This window comes from Gymnoscopelus braueri (assembly GCF_963280865.1).
Source record: "Gymnoscopelus braueri genome assembly, chromosome: 17".
Lineage (NCBI taxonomy): Eukaryota > Metazoa > Chordata > Actinopteri > Myctophiformes > Myctophidae > Gymnoscopelus > Gymnoscopelus braueri.
In genome coordinates, this window is record NC_137617.1 from 21,121,236 (window position 1) to 21,148,099 (window position 26,864).

The following is a 26,864-nucleotide window of genomic DNA, read 5'->3' on the forward strand; positions in this document are numbered from 1 at the left end:
AATAATCAAAATGTACAAAGTAACTAAAGTTTTCAAATAATTGTAGTGGAGTAAAAGTACAATATTTGCCTTTGAGGTGTAGAAGTAAAAGTATTGGAAATTGGAATTACTCCAGTAAAGTAAAAATACCTCAAAATTGTACTTAGTTAAGTAACTATCCATCTATCTATCTAATTTATATATTAATATATATATTAAATTAAACACTCCTGTATACCTTAAGAAATCTAACAGTACTCTAACCTGTGCTCTTGATCTGTCACCTATGCTCAGTGTATTAGTGTACATTCCTGCACCCCTACTTCCCTCAAAACTGTACCACCTCAAACAGTTCAACCTTCAAAATCTTATTAGTAGAATAATTGATTGCCATTGACTAGGAAGTCCCAAGTTCAATCAATCATCCTACTAATAAAGTTGGAAACATTAAAAGAAAACACACTTTGCTTTTCGGTAAGATTTTTATTTATTTCATCTTTAATAATGTAACAGATGTGTCTGTGTGTTGGTGTTCCCACTTTCTTTTGTAACAGGGGATGTGATCTGAAATCAAATAAACCACTGAAATCGCATTGAATGAACATAGACCAAATTTTTAAAAATCGTACAACAATCCTTAAATCCAAAAACAAAACAAAACATCCATTTAATTCTTGATATGGAGTTGTTGTTGTTTTTCTTTTAGCAAATGATAATCACAGGCTAAGTCTGATCTTTATAACAACATGACATGAGAGCAGTGTCGTTACATTTCCCAATGCATTTCAATGCATCCATGTCCATTCCAAAAAAATGGCGCTGCGAGGCAACAGTGACATCAGCCAGGTTGGGAGGGGGGTTATAATATAGCTACATTAGTGGCATAGCTAAGCTCTCAATATGAGAAAGCTGATTCACTGGATTTTGTCTCTTCATGTAGTTGATCACAAAAACTGATTCAGTCTTATAACTTCAACATTACACTCATTCATTCATTCTCCATCTCCTCTGTGTTTCCCATTAGCATAGTGGCCGTTTCACGTAGGTTCTAGCAACATGCCTCCCTCTTAATAACCAGTGGAAGATCTCCATGCATACTACTGCTAGTGCATTTAGTCCTTCTCTGGCACCAGCTTCAGCACTTTGCCAATAGCGATGGTTTTGCCTGGAGGGGATGAGAAGGAGGAAATTAATATAGAACTGTGATTAGAATTTGACATATAAGAAAACAAAAAAAGTAGATAGATACATGCCGATACAAACCTATAGAGTCTAACACTTTCAATACACATTCACTCATACAGTTCTCATTCATTCATACAACTCGTAATGTGACGAGGAGCGTTCCCTGACATCCTTAAACAACGCACCTAACGTGATTGGGAGGAGAGAAAAGACTTAAGGTCCTTACACACCGGGGCGAATTCTTCATGCGAATAAATACGTTTTTTTTAAAACCTTATAAAGTCAATGCAAGCGTCCACATCAGTTTCGCGAAGCGAAAAAGCGTCTTTTAATTATTCGGAACGAGTCCGAATTTTTCCGTATATTCGCATATTCGCCGGTGTGTAAGGACCTTGACTCTAACAAAATTGTTATGGCGTAATCTAAAATGGGGTGTACATTGCTCTTTAAACATGCACACTCCCTCTCCCAAACACTCTGCCCCATGAACTTTCATGCACACATTCTCATTCGCCCCTAACACACACACACACACACACACACTCTCTCTAACCTTCGTCTCTGAGTGTGAAGCGTCCCATCTGAGGGAAGTCTTTAAAGGTCTCCATACAGATGGTTCCTGCTGCTTGCAGCCTGGCGATACACACCTGGTCCTGCTTCACAAACCTGGGCCGTGTCTTACTCTTCTCCCCCGTCTTCTTATCCACGAGACAGATTAAGGCCTGGGAGTGGGTTGTGAGTGGGGAATGGAAGAGAGTTGAAGACGAGTGCAAAGTATTTTGTAGCAGGGATGCAACAATATGGAATTATTTTTGCCAATGATGACCTGACATAACTGTGCTTTTCTAACGGACGGGCGGAGGCAAAAACATAACCTTTGGCCGTCCGGCCTGGTGGAGATAATGATCTACTCATTGTGGCCAACAACAATATGATAACCGTATATTTGACTTTATTCAATGCATTTTAAGCAATATAATCCACAGTTTACGTGTAAGGAGGGTAAGAGAATAAGAGATTGGTTGTTTATTTTCCATAGCCATAACATAACCAAATCATACAGTACATGACATAACATTTAGAAAGTTGCAGTTAACACAAGAAAAATATTAGCAAAAGCTCAAATTACTTACCATGATTTGTATTTCTTCAATGCAAGTGTGAATGTGGAGGACTGCATGGTAACCGGGGCATATGATCGATTTGTGTTCAATGATGACAATCTGAAATAAAAGGAGAACGTTAATGAATGAAGTGAATATGAACAGTGCAGGTCATGCAACATACAGTACAATGGTGTCTGATCATGTGATCATGAGATCAGCCTTTCATTCCATCAAAACATTACAGCCGTTTTATATTCCTTTAAAATGGTGCACCTGTGCGTCAAAGGTGCGTCCAGTGTGACAGAGGTCCTCAGCGTTACAGAGGAGGAAGCCGGGCAGGATCTCCTCCTCCTCGATGCCCTTCAGCCTCAGCTTCAGGTTCTCCCCGGGAGTAGCGTCGTCGGTCTCCACGTCGTCACTCAGGATGCTCAGCACCTCCACCATGTGCTAGAAGACACACATAATGATGAGAAGAGAGACAACAGCAGCTTCTAGATGTCCTCTCGATCAATATCAAACAGCCAAGGGTGTGAAAGACAATGACTGAATTGATGTCAAACAAGCATGTTAATCCCTGATGTGACCTTGTTTGTGATTGCACATTTTGGGCAGACAGAGTGGCTTATAATAGTGACATGGTCACTCACAGCCAAATACACAGCTGAGTGTTTTAAAAAGGTATTTCTGCCGTTACCACAAAAAGGTTCATTACCTCCACCAACGTGGTCATGTTAATGTCAATCCTATTAACAGGCTATCACAAGCATTTATGAACGAATTTGCACAAAACTTTGTGGAAAGTTTAGTCCGGGGCCAAGGAAGAACTGATTAACCACCAATTGGACGAAAGGGAGTGAGACACTGGGTGTGGTCTGTGACAAAAATTTACATAATTTCTGAACAGATTAACACCACCACAATAGTTAGAAAAAGGGTTTATTATGGGCTCAGGAAAAATGGATTAACTCTTACTGGACACACGCTGTGTCCAGTTAATCGATGTTATCATCCAGAGGCCGCCGAGTGTGGGAACTCCATGTGTGGGCTAATGCATCATGAAGTTGTATTGGCCAAAAGAAACACTGCAACACCTTATATAGACAAACTCTGCTGAGCACATTTTTTACATTATATTTGAGGGATTATTTGATGCTTTCTAATAAAGACGGGCCACAAAGCGGCCAAATAATAATAATTATGAATAATAATATATCATCTTAGCCATACAGTTACAGTACTTCTATGAGCTATAGTGCTATTGGTTTACAGGAAACTTTTACCCTGTTTGGCATCATCATCAGCTGCTGGGCTTTGCTGATGCATCCTGACTCCAGTTTCCCCAACACAACTGTACCCATGTCCTACACACACACACACACACACACACACACACACATCAATGTAGAATCAAAGCGATCTCATATTTGTGTCTGTCTATACACTATACACTGGATATACATTTCAGAAAATCGACTTTGAATGAGCCAATGCAGTGTGTCAAAGTACCATACAAATTCCCTTTACAATGACTTTGAAGTCTTTTACAGTCTCTTACAGAAGCATAGTAAAATAGGTACACTAAAATAGTTATGCCACTTCTGTGGTAATAAGCAACAACGTGCCCTGTAGATCAACATAACATTCCTACATCACCATGACTACCTGCTGCACTGTGGAGGGCAGTTTAACAGTGTACTGAATGAGTGCCTTGGCAGCCTGTTAACTCAAGCATAGTCACAGTAGAACTATTCTCTCAGGCTTATGGAAAATAGTTGGTTGTTGTTTTGTTTGGTGGTTGTTTATTGTTTTTGATGTAAAGCGTCCTTGGGTTTATGAAAGGCGCTATATAAATTCAAGCTATAATTATTATTATTAATAATATCAAGTCAAGATACCAAGGGATTATTAGTTTTTTAGCAAAAAAAAAATCCTTAAAATCTCTATGTGATCGATCATCGATCGAGGACATCTTAGCAGGCTTGAACGAGATCAGCATCTCCTCACTCAAGAGTAATTATTGCTAATCACAACCATAGAGATCTTTAATATACTTTAACTCTGTAGTCACAACTGTGGTTGCAGGCAGAGCAATGAATGAACTAAATGAATGAATGAACCTCCAGCTACAACTGCAATGTAACAAACTGTACCAACGGATAAGAAAATGGCACAACACAAAGTTCTGCCTGGTGGCTTACACACAGTCACCACCTCAAAATGTTATATTTCTTTCTGAGTATACCGACTCCTTTAGTAGTCTCATCAAGACCCTTTCACCGGAACCCCTTGTGTAATCAGAGGAAAGAGGAAAATAAAATAGAAAAACTCCCTAGAACTTGAGGTTATACTTTTTTTCTACAAAGGGCAATAACCAATTAGAACGTAGAACTTACATACAAGTTAGAACTTGCTACCTTACCTAAAACGGCAATACATTTGACACATCACAGACATTAAGTCATCTACCTCCTGAATATTAAGTGACGACAACCGACGGTCACAGTCTGTCTTAATGCACTCTCTGCAATGTCCTGCTGCTCTAAGATGCGTCCTATAGTTCCATGTACTATGTGCTGTAGTCCTGCTCCTGCATCAAGTCAAATGTTGAATTCTTCAGTAGCTCCACGTGCCAAAGCAATGTCTTGCTTTTGTCTGTAATTGTAATGCATTCTATAACGTCATGGATTCTGCAGAACAGAATTCCTAGTTTTATACTGTAGGTAGCGGGCTGCAAAACCATTACAAATATCATAAATATGTGATTTTTTTCAATTACCTGTGTATCACTGTAAGAGACATGAGAAAAGAGGAGGAGAGAGTGAGGGAGGGGAAATGGTGTAAAAGAGAAGAGAGAGAGAGATGGGCAGAGGAATAATGTGGCGATAAATGAGGAAGCTCTAAAAAATATCTGTGTTGTGCTCCTTCCAAATCAATGCCTACGTACTACATCTGTGCCAAGAAACTAAATGATCCTAGAGAGGAAACTAGATGCTGTGTTTCAGTTTGTGTGTGTGTGTGTACACGTGCGTTCGTGCGTGGATGCATGCATCTTAGAAGGGTACCCAAGGCCTCAACGCTGCATTATCTTTAGATGAAGCAAAGCAAAACTGAAAAGATGCACATTTAGAAAATGCAAAACAGTTGAAAATAAATATGAATAAAAATAACCTTTTGCTTCAAGTTTCATGCCTACTATGAATCTAAGGACACAATACACCCGCCCTGACTTCCCTAGAAATTGTCCTGGTCTCAAACCCTGCCTCAGCTCATTTAAAAAGATTTCCTCTTTTCCTTTCTCCATACCTTTCAGTGTCCCCCTGCCTTTAACTGTTTACCTTGTATTTTTCTACAATAGGTAGTCGGATTGGGCCATCATTGGATCTGCAGAAGCTTGGCAAACTGTCCAGGTGGGGGATGAAGGGCAAGCCCCTGAAAGAGAAACCGAATTTGATCAAAGTCCAGTTAACACTGGCAGTGTGAAAAGTGCTAGTTGCCATTGGTCCAACTGTTGAAGTCCCACCCCAAGTATAGAGACAGAGTTCAACTGAGCTAATAGAGCACACCTGCTGGATTCAGAGGAGAAATCTTATTTTGACAGTAGCACTTGTCACCCAGTAGTGGTCCTACTCTACAACAGGATCTAAACATCTCAATAGAAGATTAAATTGGTCAACATATCATTTTATTCCACTAAATAATGTACATGGTGTAGCTTTAACGAATGAATTTTAAACGACACACAAATACGTTTTAACCATCTACTACAACAGAATTTTAAAAAGATTATCTGTTACAGACGCAATTTTTTGTTACAGTCCAATACTACATCTTGAAACTATTTTGTTTCTTGACTGGCATTCTTCAACAAGAAAATTGTTGAAGGTAACGAGAAAGAGCAGTAATATACAGTAGATGTAATTGAGGTATTCTTTGGTAAATGTTTGCATGTTTGTTATGTCAAACAATGTTTTTCTTTTTAAACTGGTTTTATTAACTGACCCTGTTTTCTGCAGAACTTTTCTGTCTACCAAAACTGGAATATCTCCAAACATGGGACTCTGCATGAAGCTCCATGCATGGATATCACTACTAGTGACTAATACAGACCACACTGGCTGCAGTTACATGGACAGTTTTATTCGGAATTAATGAATGGATGAATTCATTCAGAATAGAAATGCTCATGTAAACACCTCAATTGGAATAGAATATTCCATTCCAGTCTGACCCGAATGAATTTTCATTCGGGTTTGGAGGAGTGGTATAGACCGTTTGAATCGGTATACCAATCGGAATTGACCATGTAAACACTTTATTCCGAACGCTCCTCTCTGTTTGGAATACATGCATTCCTTTGCGCATGTCCGTGCTTAGTAGTGCTGTCAGGATTGTCCAAAAATTAACTATCAAATCTCTAATTCGGCCACAGTTCGTGCTGAGAAGCGCTCGCTCCTGCGGGATAAAATGAATGATTCTATTCTATAGCGTCATTTAATAAGCCTGTAATGGTTAAGCCCAGACTTGTCCAGGAGAACGGACGCTCCGAGGATTGCTGGCCTAGGCTACACTTATATGGATCTTTTTCTAAACGGGTATTTTAGTCATCAGTTTTTTTAAAGAATCCCTGGCCACATGACAAAGATTTAAAAAAAAATCCCTGTCCACACGTAAACGCAGAAATGCATTGATCAGCTGCAAGTTTCAATTTTAAATCAGATTTTACATTTATTTTATATATGAGGGGCCAAATACATATACATTTTTAATCACATGTTAAGGCCCAATACTGCAATAGCTGCATTATTTAACCCTAACCCTAACAAAAATAAATGAAAACAACATTATTAGGGCGTAGCTGCAGCGAAAACAGATGAGTTTTACTTCATCAATTCATTCCATTCCATGGGCAGCCGGAACGGTCGTCCCAAAACACCCCGCCCCACGCACCTTTTGAGCGGGCCATCCACGGCCGCTCCATGGTCGCTGGATTTTGACCCGGGGCGGTTGTGTTTTAGGGCGACAGACAGACCCAGACCCCGCATTCAACCCGTGTGCGCACCGTGCGCTACTCTGCGCAGAAAGAGGGTTTTCGTCACAGTGAATGAGTTACAGCATGTTTCAAAGCTTTTTCATAATAATACAAGAAAAATGTGACACTCGGCATAATGAGTAGCTTATACTTTCTACTTAAGTATATGTTGATGCCAATACTTTTGTAGGCTACTTTTGCCATAAATGAGCGTGCCTTGTTTCATAGACTGTAAGTGTTGCTCTCTCTCTCTCTCCATTTATTATTATAATGACCATGAGCGGTCCGGTGTTTATGTATTATTATTTATTATTATTGTGACCATGTGCGAATGTGCGATGACGTCATCGTACCTACATGAGAAATGTGACATAGTATAGGCTAGCCTAAGTTTTACCGTGTCTGGTACCAATACAAAAAAAGAAACTGGTCTGAACTTGTAGATCTGCTACTTTTGCATTAAAACGGCGATAACAAAGGAACACAGGCTTGCACCGCATACAACGCTGCCTGGCCAGGAGTCGGTGCGTTTCTTCCCGGCCTGCCTACGACCGACAGACCTCCGCGGTGGCCCCTGGTCCATGCCCGGTAGGCGGGAACCACTTTGCGCATGTCAAAAGTTATATTCCGAATGAATGCTTTGGTCATGTAAACGAGGAATACTTTTACTCAGGTCCCATGTAAACAGGTGAGTGGAACAGATTCCTCTATTCGGAATGAGTTCATTCTGAATGAGTTCATTCTGAATTAATACATGATGTCCATGTAACTGCAGCCACTGTATCATACTATTCTTTTAAGTTGAACTGCAACTCAATTTCCCACAGCTTGTTACTTACGTGTACCAGGTGCATTCTGTCTGAGGATCTTTGAGGTTGGCCCCTGTGAGTCCAGAACAAGTAGATGTCCTTTTTGGGGTTGAAACCCACTTTTTTAAGAAACGGCACCAGTTTCTCTTTACACTCTTCATATCTGCGGGTGGAGATGAAAAGATGTTTTAATCTTTATTGGATTTTTAATCAGTTACCTGAGCCCTTTGTCCCCAATCCCTGTCTTTGTATCTTTATTTTTATCTGAAACATTTCTACTATTTTTGTTCACGTTTTGTACAGTACACATAATGTATTTTTCTATGTATTTATTGTGCAGTAGATGCAGACGTTTTTGTATGAGATGTGTTGTACAGGTAAAGTGTGACTTGTATGTGCAGTGCTCACCTTTCGAGGCTCCAGTTGACAGTGGGGTCATCCATCTTGTTGACCAGGACAATGAGGTGTTTGACTCCAGCTGTCTTGGCCAGCATGGCGTGCTCCCGGGTCTGGCCGCCTTTCTCAAAGCCTGTCTCAAAGCCTGTCTCAAATTCCCCCTTTCTGGCTGAGATCACCTGACAAGAACCAAGAAAAGTCAGGTCATATATTTATCATATGTGATCATTCATGGCTGGTCTCTTGGTATGTTGCGACCTATAAAACTAACATCTTATTAACAGCATACCTTAATAAATTAAAAAGAGAACGGTACTAATCTGCAACACTATCTAGAAGCCATGATTTGACCTTTTTCCTAAACAAGTTATGACTATTGATGCTCTTTACGGACAGTGGTAGCATGTTCTAATTAACTGTTCCACTGTATCTAAAGGCGTTTACCCAAATTTGTCCTGCACTTGGGCGGGTACAGATATGCAATGCTGGCTCTGGTATTAGGGCATACACATCACCACTTCTACGAAATAAATCAAGAAGATCATACTCAGGGGCCTTGTCTGTGAGTGTATATGTTATGGACCATATTGAGCTGGAGTTGGACAAACCTAGCTTTCAGGGGGAGCCAGCCCTTTTGTGCTCTCTGGAGGCTAGCCCAAGTGTAAGTCGTATGAGTTTGTTTTAGGAAACCTGCAGATTCTCCTTTAAAACTTTGGTCAGACCACCATACCAAGAACAGATTGCATAGTCAAAGCAACAAAGAACAAGTGAACTGGCTAAAAGACAAAGGCTAACAGAGTCTAAAAAGGGAGCTTTTCTTGGCAGAAATGTTGTTCTACCGTTCCCCCTACTCATGATCTTGAGAGCCATCGATTCACCACACAGATAGCTGGTTGAGGTTTTAGCAGTGAAAGTGTGGACCCCCGAGGTCAATGCATGGTGAAACCAATTTATGCAGCTTAGGTTGGGACCCAAATATAATATATTCGGTTCTGTGGAGAGAAAATGTGTTATTACCTTTTAATGTTTGTATAATTTATAGCCAACCCTGGTTGTTTTTTCTTTCAGAGCCGCAAAGTGGTATAGAACTGTACAGACATCACAGCCATGGTATATGATAATATACCTCACCTGTCAACGAATGAAATTATATGATTTGAGCCGCCCGTTTTATCATCAATTAGAAGAATTATTATTATTATTATTATTATACAAAATTAGAAGAAATCGTTGCCAGGCAACTTTTAACAGTTTTAAATATCCACAACATTTTAGATAAGTTCCAGTCAGGTTTTAGACAGATGCATTCTACTCCAATGATCTTTTAATGGCATCCGATAAAGGGAAATCCTCAATTTTAGTGTTGCTCGATATGAGTGCTGCATTCGACCCTTTAGATCACTTTATTTTAATTAATAGGCTCAGGGCGTGGGTGGGGATCACAGGGAGAGTCCCCCAGGGCTCGGTCCTCTGGCCAACGCTTTTTGCACTTTATATGCTACCTCTTGGTCACCTCATCAGCACTTTTAAATGTATGTCTTATCACTTTTATGCAGACGATATCCAGCTGTATTATTCTTTTAACTCTAAGAGCCCTTTTAACGAGCCCTTTTAACTCTAAGAGCCCCCCACATGTGTCAAGCTCTGCCAAGTCCCCCAGGACTCGGTCCTCTGGCCAACTCTTTTTGCACTTTATATGCTACCTCTTGGTCACCTCATCAGCACTTTTAAATGTATTTCTTATCACTTTTATGCAGACGATATCCAGCTGTATTATTCTTTTAACTCTAAGAGCCCTGATGATTTCAATGTTTTGCACAACTGTATGTCAGCCATTAAGGCCTGGATGTCAGAAAACTTTTTACAACTGAATGAGGCCAAAACTGAGGTGCTTATTGTTGCCCCCGACAGCATTGTGCCCAAAGTGGTTGAATGTATGGGGCCCCTTAGACAAAACATCCGCCCTAATCTCAGAAACCTCGGTGTAAATTTCAACCAATCAATGCACCTTGATACACACATCAACTCTGTAACCCGGACATGCTTCTTTCACCTCAGAAACATTGCAAAGCTCAGATCCATTGTTTCCCATCCCACACATTTGTCTCATCACGCATGGACTACTGCAATTCACTTTTCACCTGCCTCAGCAAAACCACCATGGACCGCCTCCATTGCCCTCCAAATAATTCAAAATGCTGCCGCCAGATTGCTAACCAGAACAAACAGAAGGTCCCACATCACTCCAGTCTTAGCCGCCTTGCATTGGCTCCCCATCAATTTCAGAGTCCAGTTCAAAATCCTGGTGCTCACCTATAGAGCTCTACATGGTCAGGCTCCAAGTTATTTGACCGATCTGGCCCACGCTATGTCCCGGAAAGGGCCCTAAGGTCTGCTGAACAGGGTCTGTTAAAGACCCCAAACACTAATCTAAGAACCAAGGGTGACAAGGCCTTTCAAGCTGTAGCCCCCAAACTGTGGAATGCTCTCCCCCAAGTCCTGAGAGACGCAGCCTCGGTTGACATTTTTAAAAAACAACTCAAAACGCTTCTATTTGAACAGGCGTTTGTTGTCGTTACATGATTTTATTTTCCTTACCTGTGTTGTTATCCCACCTGAGATAAATGTGTACAGCCTTTTTGTTTTGTGGTGTTGTTATTGATGTATGTAAAGCACTTTGTGAGACTCCTCTGTGAAATGCGCTATATAAATAAAATTTACTTACTTACTACTTCTTTTATGTTAAAATTGCCTTGTGGATGGAAGGCAGTGTTGCCAGATTCTGGGAGAGAAACAAGCAACCGGGTCTAGGAAAACAAGCCCAAAAGAAGCGACTATGGGTCACATGAGCACTTTAAACATGTACATCAGCTATCTGAAAATAGCAGATCTACAGATCGACGCGTTGTGAGCTTGTAGATCTGCTATTTTCAAATAAAATCTTGGGGGAGAATTATAATAAGCAGACCTGGCAACACTGATGGAAGGTGGACGGTGGGCCGTCACAAACGAATCACGCCCATATATGGAGACAACTTTAAACTAGATGATTGAAGGTGCCTGAAAATCTAGTTTGTTTATTTGTTATCTCTGGGACGCCGATCTACACTGTAAAAATCCTCAGTGTTAATTTAACTCTGAGAGTGTACAAATGGAGCCAAATGGGTCCATTTGTGCGCTCTCTGAGTTATAGGGCCACAAGGGTCCATTTGGCTTCAGTCGTACACTCCGAGTTACAGGTCCGTGACGGTCCATTTTGGACCCCTTGGTGGTCCCCGGACTCCCATGCTGAGAACCAGTGGTCTTGTACAGTATATCTGTATATTCAGGTGGGCCTTCCAAAGCCACAAAGCTCCTACCATGGGACGTGGAGTCCTGACTGAGACAGTCAAGAAGAGGCAGTAACGCTCATAGAACAGAACACACCTGTATGAGGAGCTAAAAGCCTTTCCCTTTCTACGGATGTCTCTGTAGCCTGAAGACCGAAAGACTAATATCTCCCTAAAGTCAAAGTAATTGCTTTGCCGAGGCATGTGGAGGATCTCCTGTAGCATGAGGCCAGCTTGATGTATGAAGTAAACCCCCTGACATGACGCTAATAACAGGGACTAACCCCCAACCCAACCCTTGATGCTGGGTCCCAGTTTTATAGTCTTTAGTAGGCCTATGACCCGACCAGGGGATTGAACCCTGACCTCCCAAAATCAGGGCAGACACTGTAACCACTAGGCCACTGAGCTGCTTCTGGATCAAAGCTGTTGTTAATATTTTTCTAGGTTAAATAATGATATAAACAAAAAACAAAAAAACAAAGACTTAACCACTTCCACTTAAAAATAAATAAATAGCAGATCTACAAGCCCACAACATGTCACTTGTAGATTGGCTATTTTTGCTACTTGGTATTAATTCACACAAAAAAACAGTTGAAATGTGGAGATGCAAGGTTTCTGCCCGACAACAATCATACATACAATTACTAATTTACTCCCCCCCCCTCTCTCTCTCTCTCTCTCTCTCTCTCTCTCTCTCTAGTCCTCTGTTTCCTCGGAGGAGGACGAGAGGTTTTTCTTCGCAGCCGCCCGACCTCTGACCCCGCTCATAAACCCCTGTGACATCACGTACAGCTGTGATGACATCATCACGTCCGGCTGTGATGATGATGACGTCATCGCCGCCAAGTACGCGCCGGCGGGGGGCGGGGCCTCCTACCCGCCGCCGCCGCCGGTCGCCGGGGAGATGGCGTTTGTGCCCCGCCCCCGGCTGCCCACCCCAGAGGAGAAGATGAGGCAACAAGCCCAGTGTGTTCCTGCTGACATAGTGGCTATTAATGTGACAGGTACCACACACACACACACACACACGCACACACACACACGCACACACACACACGCACGCACGCACGCACGCACGCACACACACACACACACACACACACACACGCACACGCACACGCACACGCACACACACACGCACACGCACACACACACTGTACATAAGAGGTTCAGAATAGGAATGGTTCAATCCCGGCCCCCCTGTAGTAACTCTAAGGACCCCCTAGTGGTCCCGGACCCCCCTGTAGTAACTCTAAGGACCCCCTAGTGGTCCCGGACCCCCTGTAGTAACTCTAAGGACCCCCTAGTGGTCCCGGACCCCCCTGTAGTAACTCTAAGGACCCCCTAGTGGTCCCGGACCCCCTGTTGAAGACCCCTGATGTACATCATACAGAACCTATATGTGTTGTACAGACACTCATCTACTATAAACTGATGATTAACCTCTCCTGTGTGTGTGTGTGTGTGTGTGTGTGTGTGTGTGTGTGTGTGTGTGTGTGTGTGTGTGTGTGTGTGTGTGTGTGTGTGTGTGCGCGTGCGTGCGTGCGTGCGTGCGTGCGTGCGTGCGTGCGCGTGCGTGCGTGCGTGCGTGCGTGTGTGTGCGTGCGTGCGTGTGCGTGCGTGTGCATGTGCGTGCAGGTGAGAGCTTTGAGCGCCAGGCTAGCTTCCGTCGGGTGATGTCGTACACAGAGACGTTGCCACGACAAACCATCACCGGGATACCTGATGACATCATCAGAGAGCTGGGTATGACATCACTATTATTATGATGAGATACCTGATGACATCATCAAAGAGCTGAGTATGACATCACTATTATTATGATGAGATACCTGATGACATCGTACAGACTGCAGCTCGCTGTGTTCCGAGGACATGGGCGGCGGTTCGAACCCCTCGTGGTACGAGGAGGAGCGCGGCGCGCCCGGGAGGCAGTATGGCCGCAGTATCTCCTCCTCCATGGCCTCCTCCTCCTCCTCCTCCTCCTCCCCTCGTTACGCGCGTAGCGGCACGCCCCGGAGCATCTTGTTCCGCAAGTCCAAGCGGGCCCCGGCCCCGCCCCGCCGCTGTGACTCCCTGAGGAGGGGCCCGGCGGCGCCTCACCTCACCCTCCAGCGGCTACTCCAGCCAGTCCAACACCCCGCTCTCCTTCCCTCTCACCCCCTCCTCCCCCCTCGTCACCTCCTCCCCCTCCTCCTCCTCTACACCCACCAGGGCCGAGGGGAGGCCCAAGCCCTCCGTGCCGGAGAGGAAGTCCTCCCTGTCCTCCTCTTTCTCCTCCACCTCCTCCCTCTCTTCCTGCACCTCCTCGGAGTCCTCCGCCAAGCACCCGCCCCCTCCGCCGCCTCCCCCTCTGCCGGGGAAGAGCCGCCGTTCCTCCCCCCTCCCATCCCCGCGCCTCCTCCCCTCCCCAAGCTGTCTATTGTCTCACCTCCCCCTCCCCCGCCTCTCCCCCCTCCCTCCCCTCGCCCGCCCCCGCCTCCTTACTCCCACGCCTTAAAGCAGTCGTCGCGACCTCTGACCTCCCCTCTCCCTCCCCCTTGGACCTCCCGGGACTGTCAGTCAACTATGAGACTCCTCCCCTTACTCGCCCGCCACCTCCTCCTCCTCTCCCCTCTGGTAGCTCCTCCCACTCCCTCCCCAAATCCCTGCCCCCGCTCCCCGCCAGAGAGGGCGCTCCTCATCGCCTGGCCTGCAGTCCAGGAAGCCCCTCCCGTCCCCTGGTCACCGCTGAGGCGCTGCACGGGATCAAACTTCGCTCCGTCAAGAAACAGCAGGGCCTGCTTGCTAGTGCCACGCTAACCGGCACTACGGCGCCGGATGATGCTAATGTCCAGCACCCAGCCGGCGCTGATGCTAAGCTAGCCGTGAGCGTGTGCATGTGCGTGCAGGTGAGAGCTTTGAGCGCCAGGCTAGCTTCCGTCGGGTGATGTCGTACACAGAGACGTTGCCACGACGACCTCGCAGGAACAGCCGACGACAAACCATCACCGGGATACCTGATGACATCATCAGAGAGCTGGGTATGACATCACTATTATTATGATGAGATACCTGATGACATCATCAAAGAGCTGAGTATGACATCACTATTATTATGATGAGATACCTGATGACATCATCAGAGAGCTGGGTATGACATCACTATTATTATGATGAGATACCTGATGACATCATCAAAGAGCTGGGTATGACATCACTATTATTATGATGAGATACCTGATGACATCATCAGAGAGCTGGGTATGACATCACTATTATTATGATGAGATGCCTGATGACATCATCAGAGAGCTGGGTATGACATCACTATTATACAGCCACCTTCGAAAGATAGCGTACTCCTACTCGTTCAAAACCTTTAGTTTCAGCTCCTATAATTCAAGGCATTTCGTGAATTATTTGTATTCATTTAAAAACAATAAAACTAAGCTAAAAAGTAGTCATTTCTTATACAAACAGGAGCCAAACAGAGTTGCTGTTTCTACAAAAAAAAGGAGGCGGTGCCCCCAAAGGCAAAGGGGAAAACATATATTTTTCCATTTTTGTTACCGAATGGGTTCCCAGATTAAACAGATACAGATATGTGTGAGTGTAGTATTAGTAGAGCTCAGAGCCTCTGGCTGATGAGGAAAAGCCTAATATCTCCTCTAGACAAGGAGAATTAATTCCCCTTTAGGCTAGTGGTTAAGATGATGGCTATCCACGGGGGACCGGGTTTTGAACCCTTGGTGTTTACACCATCCTTCCTCTCTCGGAAACCGATGGTCCGTCCGAACTGCCGTTCGGCACGGCGCACTCCGCGGCCAAAAGAGACACACACGGCAAGTTTGAGTAAATATACTTACTTACTTTTCCACCACTGTGTGTGTTTGCGCGTGTGTGTGTGTGCGTGTGTGTGTGTGCGTGTGTGCGTGTGCGTGTGCAGCCTATAAGTGCGATGCGGTTCAGCAGTCAGAGGTTGCAGAGGTCCAGTACGCCGCAGTGACACCATCCCACCAGGAGGGGCAGCAGAGAGCAGCAGCAGGAGAAGCAGGAGGGGGTCAGAGGAGGAGACGCATCAGAGCCCAGAGAGGAGAGGGCATCTCCAGCCTCATGGCCTCCCTCAGCCCCACCCTCACCCCCAACCCCAGCATCCGCACCCCATCCCCCGCTGAGGAGGAGGAGGAGGACACCGCCCCCTACAGGACGCTCAGTGAAACGTCATCATACTCACTGGTTAGTTACAGTAGGATCATAGGATTAGAGACGTTTAGAGAAGCTTGAAAGATAATAATACAATACTTTTTAAGACAATATTTCATGTAAAATTCTCTCTCTCTCTCTCTCTCTCTCTCTCTCTCTCTCTCTCTCTCTCTCTCTCTCTCTCTCTCTCTCTCTCTCTCTCTCTCTCTCTCTCTCCAGGCTGCTGACTCGCCCGTCCGCCTGCAGGACCTACAGGGTTTCCCCAGCGACCTGCTGCCCCTGCTGCCCTTTGACCCCGAGGCCCCCCGGGACGTCCCCCAGTCCCCCCTCTCCTCCCCCACCTCCCCCTCCTCCCCCTGTCGGACCGCCCGGCCCCCCTCCTCCCCCCCGGGCAGATGGGGGAGTGGTCCTACCCCAGTGACAGCTCTGAGTTCAGCTACCTGGAGGTTCTGGAGGAGCAGAGCTGGGACTATCACCCGCTCTCCCCCAGCTCCTCCACAGGCCTCAGCCAGGAGGAGGGCTGGAGCTGCGACCCGCTCCTCCTCTCGTCTCCCTCCTCTCGTACAGACTGCAGCTCGCTGTGTTCCGAGGACATGGGCGGCGGTTCGAACCCCTCGTGGTACGAGGAGGAGCGCGGCGCGCCCGGGAGGCAGTATGGCCGCAGTATCTCCTCCTCCATGGCCTCCTCCTCCTCCTCCTCCTCCTCCCCTCGTTACGCGCGTAGCGGCACGCCCCGGAGCATCTTGTTCCGCAAGTCCAAGCGGGCCCCGGCCCCGCCCCGCCGCTGTGACTCCCTGAGGAGGGGCCCGGCGGCGCCTCACCTCACCCTCCAGCGGCTACTCCAGCCAGTCCAACACCCCGCTCTCCTCCCCTCTCACCCCCTCCTCCCCCCTCGTCACCTCCTCCCCCTCCTCCTCCTCTACACCCACCAGGGCCGAGGGGAGGCCCAAGCCCTCCGTGCCGGAGAGGAAGTCCTCCCTGTCCTCCTCTTTCTCCTCCACCTCCTCCCTCTCTTCCTGCACCTCCTCGGAGTCCTCCGCCAAGCACCCGCCCCCTCCGCCGCCTCCCCCTCTGCCGGGGAAGAGCCGCCGTTCCTCCCCCCCTCCCATCCCCGCGCCTCCTCCCCTCCCCAAGCTGTCTATTGTCTCACCTCCCCCTCCCCCGCCTCTCCCCCCTCCCTCCCCTCGCCCGCCCCCGCCTCCTTACTCCCACGCCTTAAAGCAGTCGTCGCGACCTCTGACCTCCCCTCTCCCTCCCCCTTGGACCTCCCGGGACTGTCAGTCAACTATGAGACTCCTCCCCTTACTCGCCCGCCACCTCCTCCTCCTCTCCCCTCTGGTAGCTCCTCCCACTCCCTCCCCAAATCCCTGCCCCCGCTCCCCGCCAGAGAGGGCGCTCCTCATCGCCTGGCCTGCAGTCCAGGAAGCCCCTCCCGTCCCCTGGTCACCGCTGAGGCGCTGCACGGGATCAAACTTCGCTCCGTCAAGAAACAGCAGGGCCTGCTTGCTAGTGCCACGCTAACCGGCACTACGGCGCCGGATGATGCTAATGTCCAGCACCCAGCCGGCGCTGATGCTAAGCTAGCCGTGAGCGCAAGGCCAGCTCCGGATGCTAGTCAAGCATTAATGAGCGAAAGATCTGATACATATGAAGATACTGCTGCTCAAAGCCCCAGGAGCGCTAATGTTAGCAATGATGCTAGCCAAACAATGCAGCAAAGCTCTGTACCGAGTCTGACCTGTGACGTCCCTCCTCAAGACACTGAGCATGAGAAACACTACAGCCAACATGAAGAGGTGTATGCTATGCTAACCAGCAGTCTACCAGCTAGCCCTGATAGTGCTATGCTAACCAACAGTCTACCAGCTAGGCCTGATAGTGCTATGCTAACCAACAGTCTAACAACTAGCCCTGATATGCTAACCAACGGTCTACCAGCTAGCCCTGATAGTGCTATGCTAACCAACAGTCTACCAGCTAGCCCTGATAGTGCTATGCTAACCAACAGTCTACCAGGTAGCCCTGATAGTGCTATGCTAATCAACAGTCTACCAGCTAGCCCTGATAGACCACTGTGACACAGCCTGAGGCCGATGCTAACTACATCAACACAAACGTACAAGAACCACTGATGCCAGCGGAGTACCTGCGACAGCAGATGACTGATGCTATGATAATAGAGCTAGCTGAGAAACAGGGAAACACTGAAGACATTTGGCAAAAACAGGCTCAGTACTTTACGTTCTCAGACAGAGATACTTCTGTCCCCGACATCACAGGGACAGAGTACAAAGAAGAGACACGTAGGGACAGTTTTAAAGACGTACTCAATGCAATAAAAAGTGATGCTCCTCTGAGGCCCGTCAATGACACTCCACTCACCCGTTGCACACCTGCTTCTAAGCCGTGGTGTTCTCCCGTGAAGTCCCTGGAGAGAGCCATCCCACCGAACAGTGACACTACCTCTAAGCCACGGGGTTCTCCTGTGAAAGCACGGTCCCTGGAGAGACCCATCCTTCCCAAGAAACCTGATCTTGAGGCACTGGGGCTTCTGAGGTCCCCCGGGGCCAGAAAAAATACCCATGGAAGGCGAGAGGAACTCCCAGAGGTATTCCTGAGGACAGTGTGCCATCTATTACCGGCGACAGCACCCGATCAGATCGATCCGTTACTCCCGCATGTGAACACGCACCTTCTCCAACAAGGACCTTACCTTCTCCAGCACACACCTCAGCTCCTAGAACTTCTCCGGCGCACATGTTAGCTTCTCCCACGTCTACCACAAACACCACATCTTCTGCAAAACACTCAGCATACACCTCGCCTTCTACAGCACACATCTCAGCTTCTCCAGCACACACAGCACGAACCTCACCTTCAGCAACAGAGACCTCACCTTCTAGAAAACAGACAACGCACACTTTAGCCTATCCGACACACTCAACAAACACCTCAACTTCTCCAGCACAAACCTCGGCTTCTCCACAAACCTCAGCTTCTCCATCTTCTCCAGCACACACCTTACCTTCAACACACTCCTCATCTTCTCCATCTTCTCCAGCACACACCTTACCTTCAACACAAACCTTAGCTTCTCCATCTTCCCCAGCACACACCTTACCTTCAGCATACACCTCAGCTTCTCCATCTTCTCCAGCACACACCTTACCTTCAACACACACCTCAGCTTCTCCATCTTCTCCAGCACACACCTTACCTTCAACACAAACCTCAGCTTCTCCATCTTCTCCAGCACACACCCCGGTCACCTCCCCTCAGAGGCAGAAGCCTCCGATCCCGCACAAGAAACCAGACTGGCTGATGATCCCGTCGCCCAAACGGACCAAACCCGAGACGGACGCCGTCGTCCCCGACAGAGACCCAGAGACCAGGACCAGGAGGACGGAAACGTCCGGGGCAGCAGAGGAGGAGGAGCCCAGGGGGGGGGAGAGGAGAGTTCACAGGGGCTTCATGAGGTCCTCCCTGGCTGAGGAGGAGGAGGAGGAAGAGGAGAAGGAGACGCAGAGGGTTGAAGAGAGAGGGATGACGATGATGATGACGATGGTGTCAGAGGGACAGAAGAACAGAGGGAGGAAGAAGAAGAAGAAAAGGAGGAGGGTGGAGAGGAAGCTGGCCATGATGCCGCCGCCCACGGCGCTTTCCTCTTCATCGTCGTCTTCGTCCTCTTCGTCTTCGTGCTCATCCACGGAGGAGGAGAAGGAGGAGGTGAAGAGGAGGAGCGACGAGAGGGAGGTGAAGGAGAGGAGGATGAAGGAGAGAAGGATGGAGGAGAGAAGGATGGAGGAGAGAAAGAAGGAAGAAAGAAAGAAGGAAGAAAGAAAGAAGGAAGAAACGAAGATTGAGGAGAGAAAGATGGAGGAGATAAGGGTGGAGGAGATGAGGGTGGAGGAGATGAGGATGCAGGAGAGGAAGCGAGTGGAGGAGCAGGTGATGATGACGAGGAGGAAGGAGCAGGAGGAGGAGGAGGAGGAGAGCAGCGACACGGACGCCTCCTGCGAGCTGATTGGTCAGAGCAGGCACTCCCTGAGCAGCCTGCTGTCCAATGACAGCCTGAGGGGGGCGCTGTCTCTACCCGACCTCCTGATACTAGAGGAGGAGAGAGAGGAAGAGTCAAAGAGGAGAGACGATGGTCCTGTTGATGGTAAAACATCTTCTATGTTCTCAAACATTGTCATGTCATGGACCCCTACATTGATACATATTAGGCCACAGACCCCCATTTGAAAGTACTTGGTGACAGGGACCCCCATCAGAGTAGGTTTGTCAAGAAGAATTTTCAAAAATAGACGATTTACAAGCTCACAAAGCGTTGTGAGCTTGTAGATCGGCTATTATAGAACATTTGTGAAAATTCTTATTTTTTTTCTGCTAGGGACCTCCTGGAACCCCCTCAAGGACCTCTGGGGACCTTCTTCTCACCACTGCGGAGGTTCTCAAAGTGGGCTCCGGGGAGGAGCCCACTTTGAGAACCTCCGCAGTGGTGAGAAGAACTCAGATAACTTAGTGAAGTAAAAATAGCCATACCTCAATGTAGAAATAAGTCCTGCATTCAAAACATTACTTAAGTACACATTAATTGGCATTAATTGGCATCAAAACAAACTACCAACATTAAAAGTAATAATCACATTATTAGTAATTAGTAATGCATGGTTTCATCACTTTAAGGTTGCAGCTGTTAATGTGGGGCTGATGTTAAAGACTTCCTGTGCTCCTGGATAGCTTAACCTACATTCATACATGTTCATTTACCACTTGATGTGTTTTATATTAATAATCTAAATCTGATGATTAACTAGCAACGTCACCTTGCTAAACTAAAGGCCCAAGTCATTTTTTAAAAGTTTTTCAGGAAAAATAAAAAACTGATCCAAAACAAAACTATATGATATTTCTTAATCATTTCACCCAAAACGTTTATAACAAATTATGACTATTAAAATAAAAATAACACTGTCTGTCAGTTATGTAAAATAAGAGATTTAATTAGGTTTAAATAGGATTGAATCTGACTTAGGCCAAATAATTAGGCATTTTTGGGGCATTTCTTTTGCCTAAGTCACAAAACCATGTGACTTAGGCCAAAGAAAATGGCCTATTTTGGCCTAAGTCACACTAGGGAGTTAGGCCATTATACTAAAAGGGGAGTGAACAGCATGATCCTTTTCAATTAGGAGATGGGCGATTTTACCAGAGGTGGCCAGTGTCATGAGGAGCTGACTTAGGCAAAAATAACATTTTCCTCCAAAAATGACTTAGACCATTAGTTTAGCAAGGTGACGAAATACAACTGTCACTTGTAGTGGAGTAAAACACTACAATATATGTCTCTGATAGTGGAGTAACAGTATAAAGTATAAACAAATGGAAATAATGAAGTAAAATAAAAGTACAGTATTCAAATGAAAGTACTTAGTTACCATCCACTGCTAGTAAACACAGACAAAGATAAATACATTTTAGTGTAAAGTTATGAAAGACAAATGTAATACATTTCTGTCTCCCTATCTTCCTGTCTCTGTCTCCCTCTAGTGGAAATGTTTGGTAGTGTATCTGCAGAGGACATGCTGGCCTCCAGTCGACCCAGAACTACAGAGGACCTGTTTGCTGTCATACACAGGTACACACACACACACACACACACACACACACACACACACACACACACACACACACACACACACACACACACACACACACACACACACACACACACACACACACACACAGTGGCGGCCTTTCCTATGTTTCAACCGTTTCAATTGAAACGGGCCCCCAACCTCAGGGCCCCCCCCCAAAAAAAATAAAATAATAATAATAATAATAATATTTTTTGACTTGCATCCCAGTCTGGGGCCCGCCTCTGGCTGGCCGACGTCCAAGAATTTCATGCAAGAAGAGGATGTAGATCTGATTGAATCAGGGCTCAGCTCAAGTGAATCATGTGAGTGAGTCGTTTTAGCTGTCTGTCCATGGTGGAAGTGCAGATAGCCTAATTAATTTAGTTCGAAAATGCATCATTATGGATTGTGGAAGCAAACCAACTTCAGTCCACAAATTATTAATTTTTTTTGGGGGGGGTGCATATGGGGCCCCCATATGAGCTCTTGAAACGGGCCCCCAGATCATTAAGGCCGCCCCTGCACACACACACACACACACACACACACACACACACACACACACACACACACACACACACACACACACACACACACACACACACACACACACACACACACACACACACACACACACACACACACACATTAATAACATGACGTGTGAAGTTTAAATGTGTTTCATCTCATCCTCCTCGTACCTGGAGCAATGCAGTGTGGGAAGGCACGGCATGAAAGGCCTCAGATGGGCGGGGTTTGACCCGGCAGGTAAAGCTGTGATTGGCTACTGAGTGTTAGGAGGTCTGGACCTTGTAGTTCCTACCCGACCTCCTGATACTAGAGGAGGAGAGAGAGGAAGAGTCAAAGAGGAGAGACGATGGTCCTGTTGATGGTAAAACATCTTCTATGTTCTCAAACATTGTCATGTCATGGACCCCTACATTGATACATATTAGGCCACAGACCCCCATTTGAAAGTACTTGGTGACAGGGACCCCCATCAGAGTAGGTTTGTCAAGAAGAATTTTCAAAAATAGACGATTTACAAGCTCACAAAGCGTTGTGAGCTTGTAGATCGGCTATTATAGAACATTTGTGAAAATTCTTATTTTTTTTCTGCTAGGGACCTCCTGGAACCCCCTCAAGGACCTCTGGGGACCTTCTTCTCACCACTGCGGAGGTTCTCAAAGTGGGCTCCGGGGAGGAGCCCACTTTGAGAACCTCCGCAGTGGTGAGAAGAACTCAGATAACTTAGTGAAGTAAAAATAGCCATACCTCAATGTAGAAATAAGTCCTGCATTCAAAACATTACTTAAGTACACATTAATTGGCATTAATTGGCATCAAAACAAACTACCAACATTAAAAGTAATAATCACATTATTAGTAATTAGTAATGCATGGTTTCATCACTTTAAGGTTGCAGCTGTTAATGTGGGGCTGATGTTAAAGACTTCCTGTGCTCCTGGATAGCTTAACCTACATTCATACATGTTCATTTACCACTTGATGTGTTTTATATTAATAATCTAAATCTGATGATTAACTAGCAACGTCACCTTGCTAAACTAAAGGCCCAAGTCATTTTTTAAAAGTTTTTCAGGAAAAATAAAAAACTGATCCAAAACAAAACTATATGATATTTCTTAATCATTTCACCCAAAACGTTTATAACAAATTATGACTATTAAAATAAAAATAACACTGTCTGTCAGTTATGTAAAATAAGAGATTTAATTAGGTTTAAATAGGATTGAATCTGACTTAGGCCAAATAATTAGGCATTTTTGGGGCATTTCTTTTGCCTAAGTCACAAAACCATGTGACTTAGGCCAAAGAAAATGGCCTATTTTGGCCTAAGTCACACTAGGGAGTTAGGCCATTATACTAAAAGGGGAGTGAACAGCATGATCCTTTTCAATTAGGAGATGGGCGATTTTACCAGAGGTGGCCAGTGTCATGAGGAGCTGACTTAGGCAAAAATAACATTTTCCTCCAAAAATGACTTAGACCATTAGTTTAGCAAGGTGACGAAATACAACTGTCACTTGTAGTGGAGTAAAACACTACAATATATGTCTCTGATAGTGGAGTAACAGTATAAAGTATAAACAAATGGAAATAATGAAGTAAAATAAAAGTACAGTATTCAAATGAAAGTACTTAGTTACCATCCACTGCTAGTAAACACAGACAAAGATAAATACATTTTAGTGTAAAGTTATGAAAGACAAATGTAATACATTTCTGTCTCCCTATCTTCCTGTCTCTGTCTCCCTCTAGTGGAAATGTTTGGTAGTGTATCTGCAGAGGACATGCTGGCCTCCAGTCGACCCAGAACTACAGAGGACCTGTTTGCTGTCATACACAGGTACACACACACACACACACACACACACACACACACACACACACACACACACACACACACACACACACACACACACACACACACACACACACACACACAGTGGCGGCCTTTCCTATGTTTCAACCGTTTCAATTGAAACGGGCCCCCAACCTCAGGGCCCCCCCCCCAAAAAAAATAAAATAATAATAATAATAATAATATTTTTTGACTTGCATCCCAGTCTGGGGCCCGCCTCTGGCTGGCCGACGTCCAAGAATTTCATGCAAGAAGAGGATGTAGATCTGATTGAATCAGGGCTCAGCTCAAGTGAATCATGTGAGTGAGTCGTTTTAGCTGTCTGTCCATGGTGGAAGTGCAGATAGCCTAATTAATTTAGTTAGAAAATGCATCATTATGGATTGTGGAAGCAAACCAACTTCAGTCCACAAATTATTAATTTTTTTTGGGGGGGGGTGCATATGGGGCCCCCATATGAGCTCTTGAAACGGGCCCCCAGATCATTAAGGCCGCCCCTGCACACACACACACACACACACACACACACACACACACACACACACACACACACACACACACACACACACACACACACACACACACACACACACACACACACACACACACACACATTAATAACATGACGTGTGAAGTTTAAATGTGTTTCATCTCATCCTCCTCGTACCTGGAGCAATGCAGTGTGGGAAGGCACGGCATGAAAGGCCTCAGATGGGCGGGGTTTGACCCGGCAGGTAAAGCTGTGATTGGCTACTGAGTGTTAGGAGGTCTGGACCTTGTAGTTCCCTGGATAGAAGAGTGTAGTTTTGTGTCTGTGGTTCCCTTAGGATGCTTGTTGTCCGTCAGTGTTTCACAACCTTTTTTTTCTTTTCCCCCTGACAAAACCTGAGACCCCACACATGCACATGCACACACACTTGTGCTTTTTCAGATGTTAAGCAAGTATGAGCTTCTCGTACGACGAAAACAGCCTGTGTACAAACTGTACATGTGTTGTGAAGATTGTACATCAGCTTTTTTCACAATTTTCTTTTTACTTTATGAATACAAATTCATCATTAAGGCGTCACATTTTGCCGCTCTGTCAGCAGCCCTCAAACGTCAAGTTTTGACATGACGGGACAAAACTAAACCTAACCCTAATCCTAAACCTAACTCTAACCTAAACCTAAACCTAAACCTAATCCTAACCTCACAAAATCTGTGCGGAGAAAAATTATAAAAAGAAGTTGTTCTCCGGATGGGAATTGATCACAGAAGGTTGCACTTTATAGCTAAGCGGTGCTACCAGGTTATCCACCGAGGCAGCTGCCCACTCCTGTGATTCAAGGAGTCTTTGAAGCTCCAACATGTACGTTTTAGTGTTAGTAGTGTTATAGTAGTTCTATAGTGACACATTAGGGGGTGAAAACGACAGAGGTGGGAGTGAGAATGTGTTGCACAAGGAACAACCAGGCAGCACAAGGAAAATACACTGGGAACTTTTAGGAATAAATGTGCACAAACTGTCAGGGAACACATGGAACTGAGGGTTTAAATACACATAGGGGTGACCACACACAGGTGAACACAACGATTAATACAGGGATAGGCTAGGGGAGTAACAGGTGACTGATGGGGGTTCACAATCACAACCATCAGGAGAAACAAGACAGGTAACAGTTAACCAAGGGAAACGGGAAACACTAGGACGGCACTACAAAATAAAGGCAGAAAACAGGAGGACACATTACTTAGAATATATATGACCATTCAAGGACAGCATCCCTGTGTAAGTGGACCGCTCTAAGAAGGGTGTGAGGTTAATACTCTGAGTTCTTTTTACCTGACATGTCTGTGTGTCTGTCTGTCTGTCTGTCTGTCTGTCTCTGCATTGGTCTCCCAGGTCAAAGAGGAAGATGTTGGGGAGAAAGGATTCAGAGGACGACAGACACCGCTCTTCCTCAACCTCCACCCCCCTGCCGACCCCCACCGACCTCCCGCCCTCCTCCTGCCTCTCCTCCCATCCCCTGGGTCCTAGAGCCCGGCGGTCGGGCAGCAGTGAGAGCTTCAAGGCTCTGCTGCTGAGGAAAGGTTTCCGCTGTGACCCGTCCGCATCTCCGCCGTGGAGCTCCTACGCACCTCCGCGCGCCGCCTGCAGAGGGCGGCGCCTCCGCCGCGCGCCCACGACTACGACCTTGACCCCGTGCTTGACCTCCATTCTGAGACTCACCCCGACCAGGACCAATCACAGCGGGACACCGAAGCAGACGGCGAGCGTTTGACCCGGACGCCGTACGCGACGCCGGACTTGAACCTTCACGCGGCGGTGGACGTACCCGCCGCGACCCCACAGGACCAGGGGCAGAGAGCCCCGTCCCCGTCCACCAATCATCACCTGGTCCTCCTCTCCTCCTCGCTCTCCTTCTCCTCCTGCTCCCTCCCTACGCTCCCTCTCTACCCGTACGCCCATCCCCCTCCCTACGCCCCTCCCCCTCGCGCCCTGACCCCGCTCTGCTCCTCGGCCGGCCGGCGCTTCGCCTGGCGCTGCCGCCTGCGGGGGTTCCCCATGACGGCCATCTTGGAACGGGACAGCGAGGAGGAGGAGGAGGAGGAAGAGGAGGAGGAGGAGGACTTTGACGAGGTTTTCCTCGAGTCAACAGGGTCTGTCTTGGCCTTGGCCTGACCCTCCCCCCTCAGATCAGCTAGGGGCCAGTGGTTCTCACCGGGGGTCCCCCAGGGGTCCTTCATGGTGTTCCAGGGGGTCCAGCAAAAATGAGGAACAGTTGAAACACCGTAACCTTATTTTATACTTAGGCCGTTTGAAAATAAC

At 46.4% G+C, this 26,864-nt stretch overlaps 3 protein-coding genes across 3 annotated transcripts; 2 read left to right on the forward strand and 1 right to left on the reverse strand.

Moving 5' to 3' along the window:
• Positions 1 to 467: 467 nt before the first annotated feature.
• Positions 468 to 8,713, reverse strand: LOC308104020 (eukaryotic peptide chain release factor GTP-binding subunit ERF3A-like; the record flags this gene model as incomplete). Its single annotated transcript, XM_080454272.1, is given in 9 exon segments — positions 468 to 1,144; positions 1,718 to 1,886; positions 2,298 to 2,387; positions 2,544 to 2,717; positions 3,551 to 3,631; positions 5,606 to 5,699; positions 8,139 to 8,198; positions 8,200 to 8,271; positions 8,517 to 8,713. Coding segments are annotated over 9 exon segments (990 nt in total), but the record flags the coding sequence as incomplete, so codon positions are not given.
• Positions 8,714 to 11,864: 3,151 nt separating this feature from the next.
• On the forward strand, positions 11,865 to 16,822 carry LOC308105034 (uncharacterized protein; the record flags this gene model as incomplete). Its single annotated transcript, XM_080455669.1, has 5 exons — positions 11,865 to 11,905; positions 12,632 to 12,843; positions 14,731 to 14,862; positions 15,768 to 16,057; positions 16,244 to 16,822. The coding sequence occupies 5 exons, from the start codon at positions 11,865 to 11,867 to the stop codon at positions 16,820 to 16,822; spliced, it is 1,254 nt and encodes a 417-aa protein (XP_080311795.1).
• Positions 16,823 to 17,421: 599 nt separating this feature from the next.
• LOC308105035 (uncharacterized protein) lies at positions 17,422 to 26,717 on the forward strand (the record flags this gene model as incomplete). Its single annotated transcript, XM_080455670.1, has 6 exons — positions 17,422 to 20,186; positions 21,578 to 21,665; positions 22,382 to 22,434; positions 23,950 to 24,037; positions 25,938 to 26,106; positions 26,193 to 26,717. Exons 1-6 carry the CDS (start codon positions 18,782 to 18,784, stop codon positions 26,715 to 26,717), a joined length of 2,328 nt encoding a protein of 775 aa, XP_080311796.1. The 5' UTR covers positions 17,422 to 18,781.
• Positions 26,718 to 26,864: the final 147 nt, after the last annotated feature.